The sequence below is a fragment of the Schistocerca piceifrons genome, chromosome 5 (genome assembly GCF_021461385.2).
Source record: "Schistocerca piceifrons isolate TAMUIC-IGC-003096 chromosome 5, iqSchPice1.1, whole genome shotgun sequence".
NCBI lineage: Eukaryota > Metazoa > Arthropoda > Insecta > Orthoptera > Acrididae > Schistocerca > Schistocerca piceifrons.
Window position 1 is genome coordinate 74553506 of NC_060142.1, and position 15437 is coordinate 74568942.

The following is a 15437-nucleotide window of genomic DNA, read 5'->3' on the forward strand; positions in this document are numbered from 1 at the left end:
ATTGCCGTACATATTAGAGACGTGTGTTTTCTCTTGTCTTTCCTTACATCTAGGCAGAATGAGCCATAGCAAGGCGTGTGCCTGGTACAGCTAGTGCGATAACAACGTAATGTTCACCGTGACCTGCGTTCACAGAAAAAATTAGGCTCTAAGTATTGAACTACGCCTTGTTGTTAATGTCACACCAAAGAGTCAACGTAATTTCATGGGTTATCATGTACAAATTTTCTGTGACCTGCTGTGTTACGTGGGTGGAGGCTGTGTTGGCAGCAGTTACAATAATTATCAAATTTCGAGGCTCTCAGTTCATCTTCAACTCGCCCACAGGCGTGCGAAGTATACAGCCTAACTCACTAAGGCATAGGAAAAAAAAACAGCTAAAATATGCCCAAACAGGACGCGGCACGTCTAGAATTTGTTAAACAGGATGCGGATATTAACGTAAGTGTGGTGTCACCGCCAGACACCACACTTGCTAGGTGGTAGCCTTTAAATCGGCCGCGGTCCGTTAGTATACGTCGGACCCGCGTGTCGCCACTATCAGTGATTGCAGACCGAGCGCCGCCACACGGCAGGTCTAGAGAGACTTCCTAGCACTCGCCCCAGTTATACAACCGACTTTGCTAGCGATGGTTCACTGACAAAATACGCTCTCATTTGCCGAGACGATAGTTAGCATAGCCTTCAGCTACGTCAATTGCTACGACCTAGCAAGGCGCCATTACCAGTTACTGTTGATACTGTAATCATGTACCGTCTAGAGCGACGCTCATCATTAATGGATTAAAGTTAAGTATTCCACCAGCTACGTCCGTTTTCCTAAAGTCTAAATTCCTTGTCCTGTTCCAGACCTCACGCCAGCCTGCGTGAGCTAAAATGCGTGCCTTTCGGCTTCCTCTAATAATACGGTGTTGGCTCTCCTGCCAACCCACAACATTGGCGACAAGGCAACACCACGTACGTAACTATACTGCCCTGATTTACTTGTGTAATGGCTTCGCCACCATCTCCTTATGAACTGTCCAAATTTTATCGCTTACAGAATCAGCAGACGCAGGCCTTACTGGATGCCCTTGGACAGCTCGTTCAGGGTCAACGTGCAATGCAAAACGATGCAGCAGCCGCCGCTCCACCGCTAACGCAGCCACAACACGCAGTTGCACCAACTTTTTGTCCTTTTGATGCGGCACTGGAAAGCTGGATGGAGTGGTCACGCCAATTTGGATTCCACCTCGCCGCCTACAGAATTCAAGGTAACGAGCGGCAGCCTTTTTTATTGTCCTCCATAGGGGTGCACACGTACTGTGTGATAGTCAAATTATTTCTCTGACGCGAAGTAGCAACTCTGTCCTATGACGAAATTTTGTCTGCATTAGATGCATATTTCAAAGAATCAGTCAACGTAGTTGCCAAACGGTATACCTTCTTTCGTACAAAACGTACGGCAGGTCAGACTAATCGGGAGTGGGTTGCAACCTTGCAAGGCCTTACTAGGGATTGTGCTTTTGAGTGTCAATGTGGACTCCCTTATTCAGATACTATGGTATGTGATGCAATTGCACAGAACGTTTCTGATGTCCATATATGGGCACAGATTTTGAAACTAGTCAACCCTCCCTTCAACAAGTAATGGACATATTGGATCGGGAGGACACACTTGACTTTGCTCCAGAATCATTTGAAACTTCGCCACCCCTGTGTCAGGTTAAACGGCCCGCCGGGCGAGCTGCACGGAACAGTAAACAGTCCTTGCGCCCGGCCGCACCACTGCCAACAGGCTCTCAGCCACGTGTACCGCGCTGGCAAGCAAATGCAGTGCTAAAATCATGCCCGCGGTGTGCTACTAGACATTCGTGTCAGAATTGCCCGTCACGCCAGGCTATTTGCTTTTTCTGTAATAAAAAAGGACATGTTCAAAGTGTTTGCCAGAAAAAGCTCAGATCGGAAGCTCAAAACGATTCCAGGCCCTTTGCTTCGCGCCGGAATCGGAATCGAACCAAGGATACTCAGGCTCGCAACACTTCGCCCATGGAAATTCATATAGTTCATGCCACTCCACCCAGTGCCACTCTCTCTAACAGTGACTGTGTTCGTCCCACAAATAGTGTGCGTCGACGTCGCCGGCACTCCCGTCAAGTCGCACGTGATTCTGTACCAGTGTCAGTTCACGTTGCACGAGACAGACGCTCTTGTCGTCAGCAGGACAATAAACTTTTTATGGACTTGGACATTAACGGCAAAGTGATACCATTCCAGCTCGATACCGAGGCACTTACTGTGGTGTCACCGCCAGACACCACTCTTGCTAGGTGGTAGCTTTAAATTGGCCGCGGTCCATTAGTACATGTCGGACCCGCGTGTCGCCACTGTGAGTGATAGCAGACCGAGCGCCACCACACGGCAGGTCTCGAGAGACTTACTAGCACTCGCCCCAGTTGTACGGACGACTTAGCTAGCGATGCAACACTGACGAAGCCTCGCTTATTTGCAGAGAAGATAGTTAGAATAGCCTTCAGCTAAGTCAATGTCTACGACCTAGCAATGCGCCATTAACAGTTGCTATTATTTATAACATACCGTCAAGAACGATGTATACAAATGATGGATTAAAGTTAAGTATTCCAGCCGCTACGTACTTTTCTTTATAGCATTCATTACGTATCCTGTTTCAGACCTCACGCCAGCCTGCGTGAGTTTGACACGTGCATTTCGGCTTCCTCTCTCAGTTAGTGTGCGTAGTGTTGGCTAACTGCCAACACTACACTTACAAACTGCTGGGCACACCTCCCTTGCGTGCCGCAAATGTTAAGCTAACTACATATTCGGGTCACAAAATCCCTGTGTTAGGACAGTGCAGCCTTCTTGCAACATACAAGGGACAAACAAAACTTGTGTCATTTTACGTCGTTCGTTCTTCTTCTGCAGTGAACTTGCTTGGTTTCGATTTATTTCAGTTGTTTAACTTGTCTATAGTAAATCAGGTTCTATCAGTGAACCAAACTGTGCCTTCAGACAGTGTTTCTCGTCTCTGTGAAGAATTTGCAGATATTTTTGCACCGGGCCTCGGTTGCGCTAAGAACTATAAAGCACATTTGGAACTGAAAGTAAATGCGCAACCGAAATTTTTCAGAGCGCGCGATGTTCCCCACGTGTGCAGGCTTCTCTCTGGGCATCACCCTTAGTAATTTTGCCAAAACCTTCCGGAAAATTGAGACTGTGTGTGGACTTCAAGGCAACAGTGAATCCACAACTAGTGACTGCAACTTCTCCTTTACCCCACCTGGAAGATCTTTTTGACAAACTGTGCCCGGGTCAATATTTTTCGAAGTTGGACCTCGCAGATGCGTACTTGCAAATACCGGTGGATGAAGAATCCCAGCGCGTTTTGGTGGTTCACACGCATCTTGGTTTGTATCGATTCAAACGACTGCCATTCGGGTGTGCATCCGCCCCTGCATTGTTTCAGCAATATCTACAAACTGTTTGTGAATCGGTCCCTACTGCAGCAAACTATCTGGACGATATTGTGATCTCCGGAAAGACGGAAGAAGAACATTTAGCCAATCTCAGAACATTATTTCAGGTCTTGCGACGAAGTGGTCTTCGCTTGCGGAAGGACAAATTTGTGTTTTTTGCTCGTGACTTACCCTATTTGGGACATGTACTCAATGCCCAAGGCATACATCCCAGTCCAGAGCACCTCCGTGCCATACAAGACTTGCCTTCGCCGCAGAATTTGAAGCAGCTACAGAGTGTGCTGGGAAAAATCAATTATTATCATAAATATATCCCACACGCCTCTTCCATTTCAGCTCCGCTTCATCGCTTACGCCGTAAGGGTGTTCCGTTCGTCTGGACGACGGAATGCGAACGCGCCTATCGCCAGTTGAAATCGGCATTGCTTTCCAATACTTGCCTTACGCCATTCGATCCCCGGAAGCCCCTTTTGTTGATGGTGGATGCATCGGATTAAGGGATCGGTGCTGTGCTTGCGCACAAAGATGGATCGCACGATCGCCCTATTGCCTTTGCGTCCAAATTGCTCTCGTCTGCGCAAAGAAATTATCCACAGATCGAGAAAGAAGCATTGGCTCTCGTATTTGGTGTTACAAAGTTTCATGATTTCTTGTATGGTCGTCACTTTACCATCATCACAGACCACAAACCTTTGACATCGCTTTTTCATCCGACCAAGCCTGTACCTCCACGTACGGCGCAGAAATTCATTCGCTGGTCTATTTTCCTCTCGCAGTATCTGTCCACTGCTAAGCACGGAAACGCCGATGCGTTGTCCCGTCTGCCTGTTGCTGAGGATAGAGCATTCGATTCCTCCGAACTTGCTTGCATGTCCATTGATTCGGAAACCGATGACGTGGCCGAATCGTTTCCGATTGATTTTCGTCGTGTAGCTACAGCCACAGCTGCCGACCCTGTCCTTGCTACCGTTCTGCGTTTTGTTGCTACGCAATGGCCCCTGTCAAAGCCACGGATCGGGGATCCGTTGGTTCGCCGACTTTTTGCTCACCGCGAGAGACTTTTTGTACGACGTGGTGTTTTGCTGTAGCGTTCTGATAATGAGCAGTCCAGGGTCGTGGTCCCACGTTCGTTACAGTCCTCTGTCTTACGGCTTCTCCACCAAGGACATTGGGGTATAGTGAGAACGAAACAACTTGCTCGTCAGCACTGTACTTGGTTCGGAATCGATGCCGCGATTACCAATATGTGCTCTTCTTGCATGGTGTGTGCCGAACAACAATCAGCACGACCGCGGAAATTCTTTGCATGGCCAAAAGCCACTTCCCCTTGGCAACGCTTACACATCGATTTTGCTGGCCCATTCTGGAATGCTCGATGGTTGGTTGTGGTACATTCATTCAGTAATTTTCCTTTTGTTGTCCGGATGTCTTCCACGACGTCATCTGCCACCATCCAAACGTTATCCACTATCTTTTGCATTGAAGGTCTTCCACATATTGTTTCCGACAATGGCCCACAATTCATGTCCGCAGAATCTCAGTCATTCTGCAAGGCCAATTGTATTCAACATCTGACGTCCGCGCCGTTTTCGCCACAGTAAAACGGTGCCGCTGAACGATTGGTCAGGACTTTCAAGTCACAGATGTTGAAGTTGAAAGAGTCGCATTCTCGGGAGGACGCATTGTTGCTCTTCTTGTCCTCGTATCGCTCTCAGCCCCGAGATGGTCGCTCGCCGGCTGAGTTGCTCCACGGTCGTCCTCATCGAACCTTGATGTCTTTGCTGCATCCGCCGCATCAGGTTCCTGTGCAGCGGCAGACACCTGCTTTTGCCCCAGGCGACGTTGTCTACTGCCGGCCGGTGTGGCCGAGCGGTTCTAGGCGCTACAGTCTGGAACCGCGCGACCGCTACGGTCGCAGGTTCGAATCCTGCTTCGGGCATGGATGTGTGTGATGTCCTTAGGTTAGTTAGGTTTAAGCAGTTCTAAGTTCTAGGGGACTGATGACCTCAGCAGTTAAGTCCCATAGTGCTCAGAGCCATTTTTTGACGTTGTCTACTACCGCAACTATCGAGGTTCACGGCGTTGGCTCGAAGGGCGCATTCTTCGCTGGCTCGGCCGCGCTATGTATCTGGTTTTGGGGGCCTCTGGTGAGGTGCGTCGGCATCTCAATCAACTGCGCCTCTATTGTGGCACGGGATCTGCCGCTGCCCGTCTGCTTTCAGCGACGGTGCCGTCCGGTCAGCGCCCTGGGGACCCATCTACTGGCTCGCCTCAGCCCCAGGTGTTACCGACGCTGCCTTTCATTTTGCCCCATGGCGACGCGCAGCAGCCGCCGCCTGTTCTCCCGCAGGCGACAACCGCAGTGGACGCGTCGCTGCAAGCGCCGGGCGCCTCCCTGGGTCACGCGCCGCCGATCGCTTCCCGTGACCAGTTGTCCTCTGACATGGAACTCTAGCCCGCTCCGGACCATATGTCGTCTTCGCCCGTCGGGTGCCCCGGCCCGATGGAGGTCGACCCTTCGGTCCCTCCTGTCTCTCTACGCGCGCATACACCGCAGGTTGGCGTGCACCCTGGAGCAGGTTTTCGGGCGTTCCCTAGCTCCCCGCGGTCCGAATGGCAGGGTGCGGTTGGCACAGCCTCGCCTGTTGTTGGGCTCCCTACCTCGTCGCATATGTCAACATGGGGTCCTCCCTACGGTGGGCGGAAGCCTTATGCCACAACCGTGCGTCGATTTGCGGGGGAGGAATGTGGTGTCACCGCCAGACACCACACTTGCTAGGTGGTAGCCTTTAAATCGGCCTCGGTCCGTTAGTATACGTCGGACCCGCGTGTCGCCACTATCAGTGATTGCAGACCGAGCGCCGCCACACGGCAGGTCTAGAGAGACTTCCTAGCACTCGCCCCAGTTGTACAACCGACTTTGCTAGCGATGGTTCACTGACAAAATACGCTCTCATTTGCCGAGACGATAGTTAGCATAGCCTTCAGCTACGTCAATTGCTACGACCTAGCAAGGCGCCATTACCAGTTACTGTTGATACTGTAATCATGTACCGTCTAGAGCGACGCTCATCATTAATGGATTAAAGTTAAGTATTCCACCAGCTACGTCCGTTTTTCTAAAGTCTAAATTCCTTGTCCTGTTCCAGACCTCACGCCAGCCTGCGTGAGCTAAAACGCGTGCCTTTCGGCTTCCTCTAATAATACGGTGTTGGCTCTCCTGCCAACCCACAACAGTAAGAGTGTAATGGGAAGCGTAGTTAATGACCAACTAGTTCATATGTACCTATAGAACAATTCAGCATAAAATCAGTGGAAATTCTAACACCCTAGCGGTTGAAGAATGGAAACTGCAACAGTTCATAAAACGTTTGCTAGCCTTAAAGATGTTGACTCTGACCACAATCTATTGGTTATGAACTGTAGAATAAAACTGATGAAACTGCAGAAAGGTGGGAATTTAAGGAAATGGACCTCGATAAACTGAGTAAACCCGAGGTTGTACAGAGTTTCAGGGAGATCATAAGGGAACAATTGACAGGAATGGGGGAAAAGAGGTACAGTAGAAGAAGAATGGGTAGCTCTGAGGGATGAAGTAGTGAAGGCAGCAGAGGATCAAGTAGATAAAAAGACGAGGGCTAGTAGAAATCCTTGGGTAACAGAAGAAATATTGAATTTAATTGATGAAAGGAGAAACTACAAAAATGCAGTAAATGAAGCAGGTAAAAAGGAATACAAACGTCTCAAAAATGAGATCGACAGGAAGTGCAAAATGGCTAAGCAGGGGTGGCTAGAGGACAAATGTAAGGATGTAGAGGCTTATCTCCCTAGGGGTATGATAGATACTGCCTACAGGAAAATTAAAGAGATCTTTGGAGAAAAGTGAACCACCTGTATGAGTATCAAGAGCTCAGATGGAAACCCAGTTCTAGGCAAAGAAGGGAAGGCAGAAAAGTGGAAGGAGTATATAGAGGGTCTATACAGGGGCGATGTACTTGAGGACAGTATTATGGAAATGGAAGAGGATGTAGATGAAGATTAAATGGGAGATGCGATACTGCGTGAAGAGTCTGACAGAGCACTGAAAGACCTGAGTCGAAACAAGGCCCCGGGAGTAGACAACATTCCATTAGAACTACTGATGGCCTTGGGAGAGCCAGTCCTGACAAAACTCTACCATCTGGTGAGCAAGATGTATGAGACAGGCGAAATACCCTCAGACTTCAAGAAGAATATAATAATTCCAATCCCAAAGAAAGCAGGTGTTGACAGATGTGAAAATTACCGAACTATCAGTTTAATAAGTCACAGCTGCAAAATACTAACACGAATTCCTTACAGACGAATGGAAAAAGTGGTAGAAACTGACCTCGAGGAAGATCAATTTTGATTCCGTAGAAATATTGGAACACATGAGGCAATACTGACCTTACAACTTATCTTAGAAGAAAGATTAAGGAAAGGCAAACTTACGTTTCTAGTATTCATAGACTTACAGAAAGCTTTTGACAATGTTGACTGGACTACTCTCTTTCAAATTCTAAAGGTGGGTGGGGTAAAATACAGGGAGCGAAAGGCTATTTACAATTTGTACAGAAACCAGATGGCAGTTGTAAGAGTCGAGGGGCATGAAAGGGAAGCAGTGGTTGGGAAGGGAGTGAGACAGGGTTGTAGCCTTTCCCCGATGTTATTCAATCTGTATATTGTACAAGCAGTAAAGGAAACAAAAGAAAAATTCGGAGTAGGTATTAAAATCCATGAAGAAGAAATAAAAACTTTGAGGTTCGCCGATGACATTCTAATTCTATCAGAGACAGCAAGGGTCTTGGAAGAGCAGTTGAACGGAATGGACAGTGTCTTGAAAGGAGGATATAAGAAGAATCAAAACGAGGATAACGGAATGTAGTCGAATTAAATTGGGTGATGCTGAGGGAATTAGATTAGGAAATGAGACATTTAAAGTAGTAAAGGAGTTTTGCTATTTGGGGAGAAAAATAACTGATGATGGTCGAAGTAGAGAAGATATAAAATGTAGACTGGCAATGGCAAGGAAAGCGTTTCTGAAGAAGAGAAATATGTTAACATCGAGTATTGATTTAAGTGTCTAGAGGACATTTCTGAAAGTATTTGTATGGAAGTGAAACATGGACGATAAATAGTTTGGACAAGAAGAGAATAGAAGCTTTCGAAATGTGGTGCTGCAGAAAAATGCTGAAGATTAGATCACATAACTAATGAGGAGGTATTGAATAGAATTGGGGAGAAGAGGAGTTTGTGGTACAACTTGACAAAAAGAAGGGACCGGTTAGTAGGACAAGTTCTGAGGCATTAAGGGATCACAAATTTAGCATTGGAGGGCAGTGTGGAGGGTAAAAATCGTAGAGGGAGACCTAGAGATGAATACACTAAGCAGATTCAGAAGGATGTAGGTTGCAGCAGGTACTGGGAGATGAAGAAGCTTTCACAGGATAGAGTAACATGGAGAGCTGCATCAAACCAGTCTCAGGACTGGAGGTCACAACAACGACAACAGCCTTAAAACAGAAACGCTCTTAAAAGTCCGAAATGCGGTTTTGTTCGCATGGCGCTTTTATAGCGCGGAAAGGAATGCATACGAAAATATTCATAGTAGCACAATGTAACTCGTCTAATCAAAATTTTATCTTAAGTTCCCACTCGATTTAACTGTGCAAAGTGCGTGAAAGTTAAACCTCACGAGCAGAGTTCGGACTACAAAATGTGTGTAAGTGTCTATTCGGAGCAGGTCTGTAGGAACATATTCAGAAGCTCGCTGTAAAATTTTCAAAGTACTTTCACAATAGACTGTTGACCGGCCGAAAATATTCTACGTCTGTAATTCTGTAACCGTCGGCGGATCAGAGAGTCGGACGACAAGGAGTAGGCGAGGGGCAACTTCGCTGCCGACTGACCATTGTGCGCCTCAACGTCGCATCTTCACCGGGATTTCCTCTTCCTGTGCAATTTCAGGAGGTTAATCTTTGTGGTTACTCCTTAGATTCGTTTTGCTTTTCTTTCTAGTTGCTTCACTATTTTTTTTTTTATCTTCTAGATGATTCCGTTTTCCTCATGTCTTCCCGTGCCTTAGTTGAGGTTCCCAGGTAGCGATCGGCGGTTGGTACCGTATAACGCCGCGTTGGGGGGCCGTGTCGAGCTTTGGCTTTGCATCGAGAGCAGGCTGACGGGTTTTCCGTGAACCTTTCTCGGGATGCCGGCGATTTGTTGCCGCCGCGTCAGACTCTTGTCCAAAGTGGCACGAAGGTGACGCATCGTACCGCCTCAGGGAACTGCGCAGCCGCCAATGCTGATCTGCTGAAGGTCCGCAGGAACTCATCGATGACTGATCTCCTATGCTCTCCTCAGTACAAAGCGTATCTTCCTGTCTATACAACTGTAGCCGTGGAACTTTTCTAAGTGGGAAATTTGTTTCTACGACTTTGTTCAATAAATCCAATGGTGGGCTTTAACGGTCTCAATGACCTCAAAGTTGCAGCAGATTCCAGATTTGAATTGCCTTAAACAGTGCCATTAATAATTTTGACCGCCCACCAAAACCGATGCTAGGATAACGTACAATGATGCGATCGAAAAGTGGAACAACTACGAATAACTGAAAAGCAAATAATCTGATCGCTAAACGCAGTAATCCCGTATCATGCAGACATCTCTGTGCTATCGGGTGGTTTTTCATGGAGTGGGTGATAGATTCTGGGCGATGAACGGTCGCTATCGTACGTTAATCTCTCAAGAGACTTTATATTTCGAGAGGTCCGAATGTAGGACTCTAATATATTCCGCTTGTTTTGCGGAAATGAGGACAGACAGCATGTGAGTTACTATTCCTTGTATCATGTGTTCTAACTTGTAAATCATCATGTTGAACTGTTTCGAGCTGGTGAAAATGTCATGTACTGTGATTACGACATGGACTTCATTTTTGCCTATCTGTTTAGTTTGCTTATTTTTCTACCATTCTAGTTGCGTTCTCAACGTAACTTTATTATATTTGTTAAGGGCATTTTCTGTCTGTATTTTAAATAAATGACGTAGGACCACTTACCGTTTGTTTGAAATGTTCTTTCTTGAATAAACGTTGTTCAACATAATTCTTTGTCGCCTACTTCAAGTACACATTTTACAATAGAACCCTTGTTGCTAAATTATTCATAGCCTCTAACTTTTATTTTGCATTTTATTAATTCGCTATTGCCAACGCATAGACTGTTTGACAGCAGGTTATTATTTGCAGCGAGTTGGCTACATGGCATGAAAAGAGACGTGTGCGGCTCGACTCTATGACTGCATCCAGCTGTTCTTTTTTAAACAGCGCCGTGCATAGCCCAAGAATCTAAAGTACTAGTAATTGCAGGTAAAGATGCATCTGGTTTGCTCATATGGAATACCGCTTAGATGAGCAACTGGGCTAGCTGTAAGCCTTTAACTACCGTAGCACCCATCAATATAATGTGTAGTTACACTATTCCTTACAAGAGCATAAATTTTCCGTTACTCCTCCTGTGGTGTTTAGATATCCTGAACAGAACCCATGGAGTGAGAATGATGCATCATCTAGGAACGCAGTAATACCTTGCTCCTCAGCTGCGATGACTGGGCAGTCCACACACTACTTGGCTTAAACAGACCTCATATGCCCACAGTTTCCTACATTTCAAGCCTAAATGAGAAGAAGGAGTTAGAGTAATTGAGGTTAATGAAATTAAATTGATTGAATTACCTGGAAGAACTATAAAATGTTAATAACAGAACATTAAAATATGATGGTTTACCTTACAAAAATAATACCAATGGATTGGATATGTCTCCAAAATCAATGCTGTACACAAAAATATTTTTTTTCCAAGTATAGGAGTGTTTTTCGTTTTATTGTACTAACCACTCTCCATCAATCCTCGCAACACATAAGGGGGCAGTGAAAAGAAAACCGAACACCAGCCACAACAGTACCATGGTGTGGTTCCATTCAAAAGTAATCACCGCCCGTGTTCAGACACTTACCCCACTGGTAGACGAGACGATGATGACGGATGCATCACGGCAACCACTCTCGCACTTCCTAGCCCAGCTGCATGTCTTCCTTCACATCGCCTAAGATGTAAAAATCACACGGTAATAGACCCGGGCTGTGCGGAAGATATTGCAGTGTTTCCCAACCAAATCGCTGAAGTGTAGCCTTTGTCCGACTGGCGGTCTGTGTGCTGCCTTGCAGCAGAGTGATTCTGTCAGACGGCACTACGGCAGCGACAGGGCAAATGACGAAGCCAACAGCGGAAACATCCCACATATCCTCCCGCCAAACAAATCCAAAGCTGTTCAGACACGTTCCGGTATGGTCAGGATGACCTTCTTTTCCAATTGTAGGGACCCTGTGCTCGCCCAGTTCCTCGAGCGTGGAACCACAATCAGTGTAGAGCGCTACAAGACACTTTGCAGCATAAAGTCAAAACGCCCAGAAATGCTGTCGGACGGAATCATCCTGTTGCACGACAACGGCCCTGACGACGTTCTATGGAACAGGAACTGATCGTCTCGTCCGCCAGTGAAGTAAATGACTTAACGCGTGTGGTGATTGCTCTTGATTGAAGCCACTCCATAGTGATTGGACTGTTTCTCATAATTCCCGCTCTTCAGCTGAGAGAATTTGAGTAAACAGACGTGATTTTAAATTGTAAGAGAGATTTACACATTTTTAAGTTACTAAAAAGGCTCTTTAATGCCATTGATATTTTAAAAAAAAACTTATATTCTTTTTAGAAAAGACTGATTAAATTACTGATAATCAGGTGAAGGACTTGATTACAATGAACAGATAGGATCCGCAGCAGTAAATCATAAACTGATGTATGATCATTTCCATTGTGCGTAAATAACGGGGTACGAATCGAGCAAGATAGATCATATAGGGAAAGAATTTCAACCAGAAGGATCGGTACCACTAAAGGGTAGATACAATTAAGATGTAGCCTGGCCATGGTTATGAAGAGTAATATAAGGAAAAAAAGGATCAGAAAGGATACAAAGTTAGGAGGAAGCCTTCGGGGGGGGGATTACGAGTGTGTTACTGTGGTGTCACCGCCAGACACCACACTTGCTGGGTGGTAGCCTTTAAATCGGCCGCGGTCCGTTAGTATACATCGGACCCGCCTGTCGCCACTATCAGTGATTGCAGACCGAGCGCCGCCACACGGCAAGTCTAGTCTAGAGAGACTCCCCCGCACTCGCCCAAGTTGTACAGCCGAGATTTGCTAGCGATGGTTCACTGATTACAGACGCTCTCATTTGCACAGACGACAGTTTAGCGTAGCCCTCAGCTACGTCATTTGCTACGACCTAGCAAGGCGCCATATTCAGTTACTATGTCTTCTGAACAAATAATATTGTGGCTCATGTACCGTCAAGAGTGACGTTCATCATTAATGGATTAAAGTTAAGTATCAAACTAATTACGTCCGCTTTCTGAATTCTAATTCCCTGTCATGTTCCAGACCTCACGTCAGTGTAGTTCTTCCCTACTCACGCCAGCCTGAGTGAGCTAAAACGCGTGCATTTCGGCCTCCACTAGTAACACGGTGTTGGCTCTTCAGCCAACACAACAGTTACGTCGAAAGGAAAGCGTAAATGCTGGAGTGGATTAGCCGTGTTATGGTGTGAGAGTCGCATTCGGAGAGGATATTGAGGGATAGACATAAGGTCAGGGTGATGCTTGTTTTCACATATCAGTGGTCCAGAGTCTTAGGCCACATTCTCTTCAAAGATAAGTGGTGCAGTAATTATGTAGAGTGTGCTGGTAGTCGCTTGCTACAAGTCTCAGTTCATTTTAAGTTTCTGCCCGTCCACACTTTCTCGCGTAATGAAGTATTTTACTCTTCGCAGCAGCCAGTAGATGGCCAACATCAGGGAGACAGCGACGGCCACCACGCAGGCAGCGACGTCTAGCAGCAGGTACTGGTACCAGGCCAGGTCCAGCGCGGCGGACCTCAAGTGCGGCGCCCCCCGGTGCCTGATGACGTACTCCACCCAGTACACCGCCTCCTCCAGCGGCGGCCGGGGGCGGTCCCGGAACAGCTGCGACAACTGCTTGGCGCGCTCGCGGTACCTTCAAAGAATAAAAAAAAAAACCGCAAGAGCGTACATAAGCTTACTTGTTAAATAAATGAAATTACTCCACTCACTTGTTCTGCTTACTCTTAATACACCTCTGGCCATTAAAACTGCTACACCAACAATAAATGCAGATGATAAACAGGTATTCAGTGGACAAACATATTATACTATAACTGACACGTGATTACATTTTCACGCAATTTGGGTGCACAGATCCTGAGAAATCACTACCCAGAACAACCACCTCTGGCCGTAATAACGGCCTTGATGCGCCTGGGCATTGAGTCAAACAGAGCTTGGATGGCGTGTACAGGTACAGATGCCCATGCAGCTTCAACACGATACCACTGTTCATCAAGAGTAGTGACTGGTGTATTGTGACGAGCCAGATGCTCCGCCACCATTGACCAGACGTTTTCAATTGGTGAGAGATCTTGAAAATGTGCTGGCCAGGGCAGCAGTCGAACATTTTCTGCATCCAGAAAGGCCCGTACAGGACCTGCAACATGCGGTCGTGCTTTATCCTGCTGAACTGTAGGGGTTCGCAGGGATCGAATGAAGGGTAGAGCCACGGGTCGTAACACAACTGAAATGTAACGTCCACTGTTCAGAGTGCCGTCAATGCGAACAAGAGGTGACCGAGACGTGTAACCATTGGCACCCCATACCATCACGCCGTGTGATACGCCAGTGTGGCGATGACGAATATACGCTTCCAATGTCCGTTCACCGCGATGTCGCCAAAGACGGATGCGACCATCATGATACTGTAAACGGAACCTGGATTAATCCGAAAAAATGACGTTTTGCCATTCGTGAACCCAGGTTCGTCGTTGAGTACGCCATCGCAGGCGCTCCTGTCTGTGATGCAGCGTCAGGGGTAACCGCAGCCATGGTCTCCGAGCTGATAGTCCGTGCTACTGCAAACATCTTCGAAGTGTTCGCGCAGATCGTTGTTTTCTTGCAAATGTCCTCACCTGTTGACTCAGGGATCGAGACGTGACTGCACGATCCTTTACAGCCATGCGGATAAGATGCCTGTCATCTCGACTGCTAGTGATACGAGGCCGTTGGGACCCAGCACGGCGTTCCGTATTGCCCTCCTGAACCCACCGATTCCATATTCTGCTAACAGTCATTGGATCTCGACCAACTCGAGCAGCAACGTCGCGATAGGATAAACCGCAATCGCTATAGGCTACAATCCGACCTTTATCAAAGTCGGAAACGTGATGGTAGGCATTTCTGCTCCTTACACGAGGCATCACAACGACGTTTCACCAGGCAACGTCCGTCAACTGCTGTTTGTGTATGAGAAATCGGTTGGAATCTTTCCTCATGTCAGCACGTTGTAGGTGTTACCACCGACGCCAACCTTGTGTGAATGCTCTGAAAAGTTAATCATTTGCATATCACAGCATCTATTTCCTGTCGGTTAAATTTCGCGTCTGTAGCACGTCATCTTAGAGGTGTAGTAATTTTAATGACGAGTAGTGTGCAACATTGGAATGGTACTTTTCCACTAAAAGACGTTCCTCTCACTGACCACTCTAGAACTCGTGCATCGACTCCATACTGTCTCCACATCCTTACCTAATCCGTATTTAAACCACACTTGTATCAGTTCATGCCTGCTCCTGTCTCACACATCAACCTCCACATTTTACTGTAGGCAACTTTCAAAATACTTCCTCATACGTATTCCGATATCAGCAGAACAATTTTTCTGTTGCATTATATTTGCCTACGCTCATTCACCTACATTACCTGTAACGTCACATAACATAAACCGCCTTAGGCTCCAGCTTGTAGCGCAGTCTT

At 46.8% G+C, this 15437-nt stretch overlaps 1 protein-coding gene across 1 annotated transcript in view; it reads right to left on the minus strand.

Moving 5' to 3' along the window:
• Positions 1-13319: 13319 nt before the first annotated feature.
• LOC124798744 (UDP-glycosyltransferase UGT5-like) overlaps positions 13320-15437 on the minus strand; it is an 83643-nt gene continuing 81525 nt past the window's right edge. Inside the window, exon 6 of the mRNA XM_047262272.1 lies at positions 13320-13608. Coding sequence (XP_047118228.1) covers positions 13320-13608 — 289 coding nt within the window. The remainder of the gene's footprint in view (positions 13609-15437) is intronic.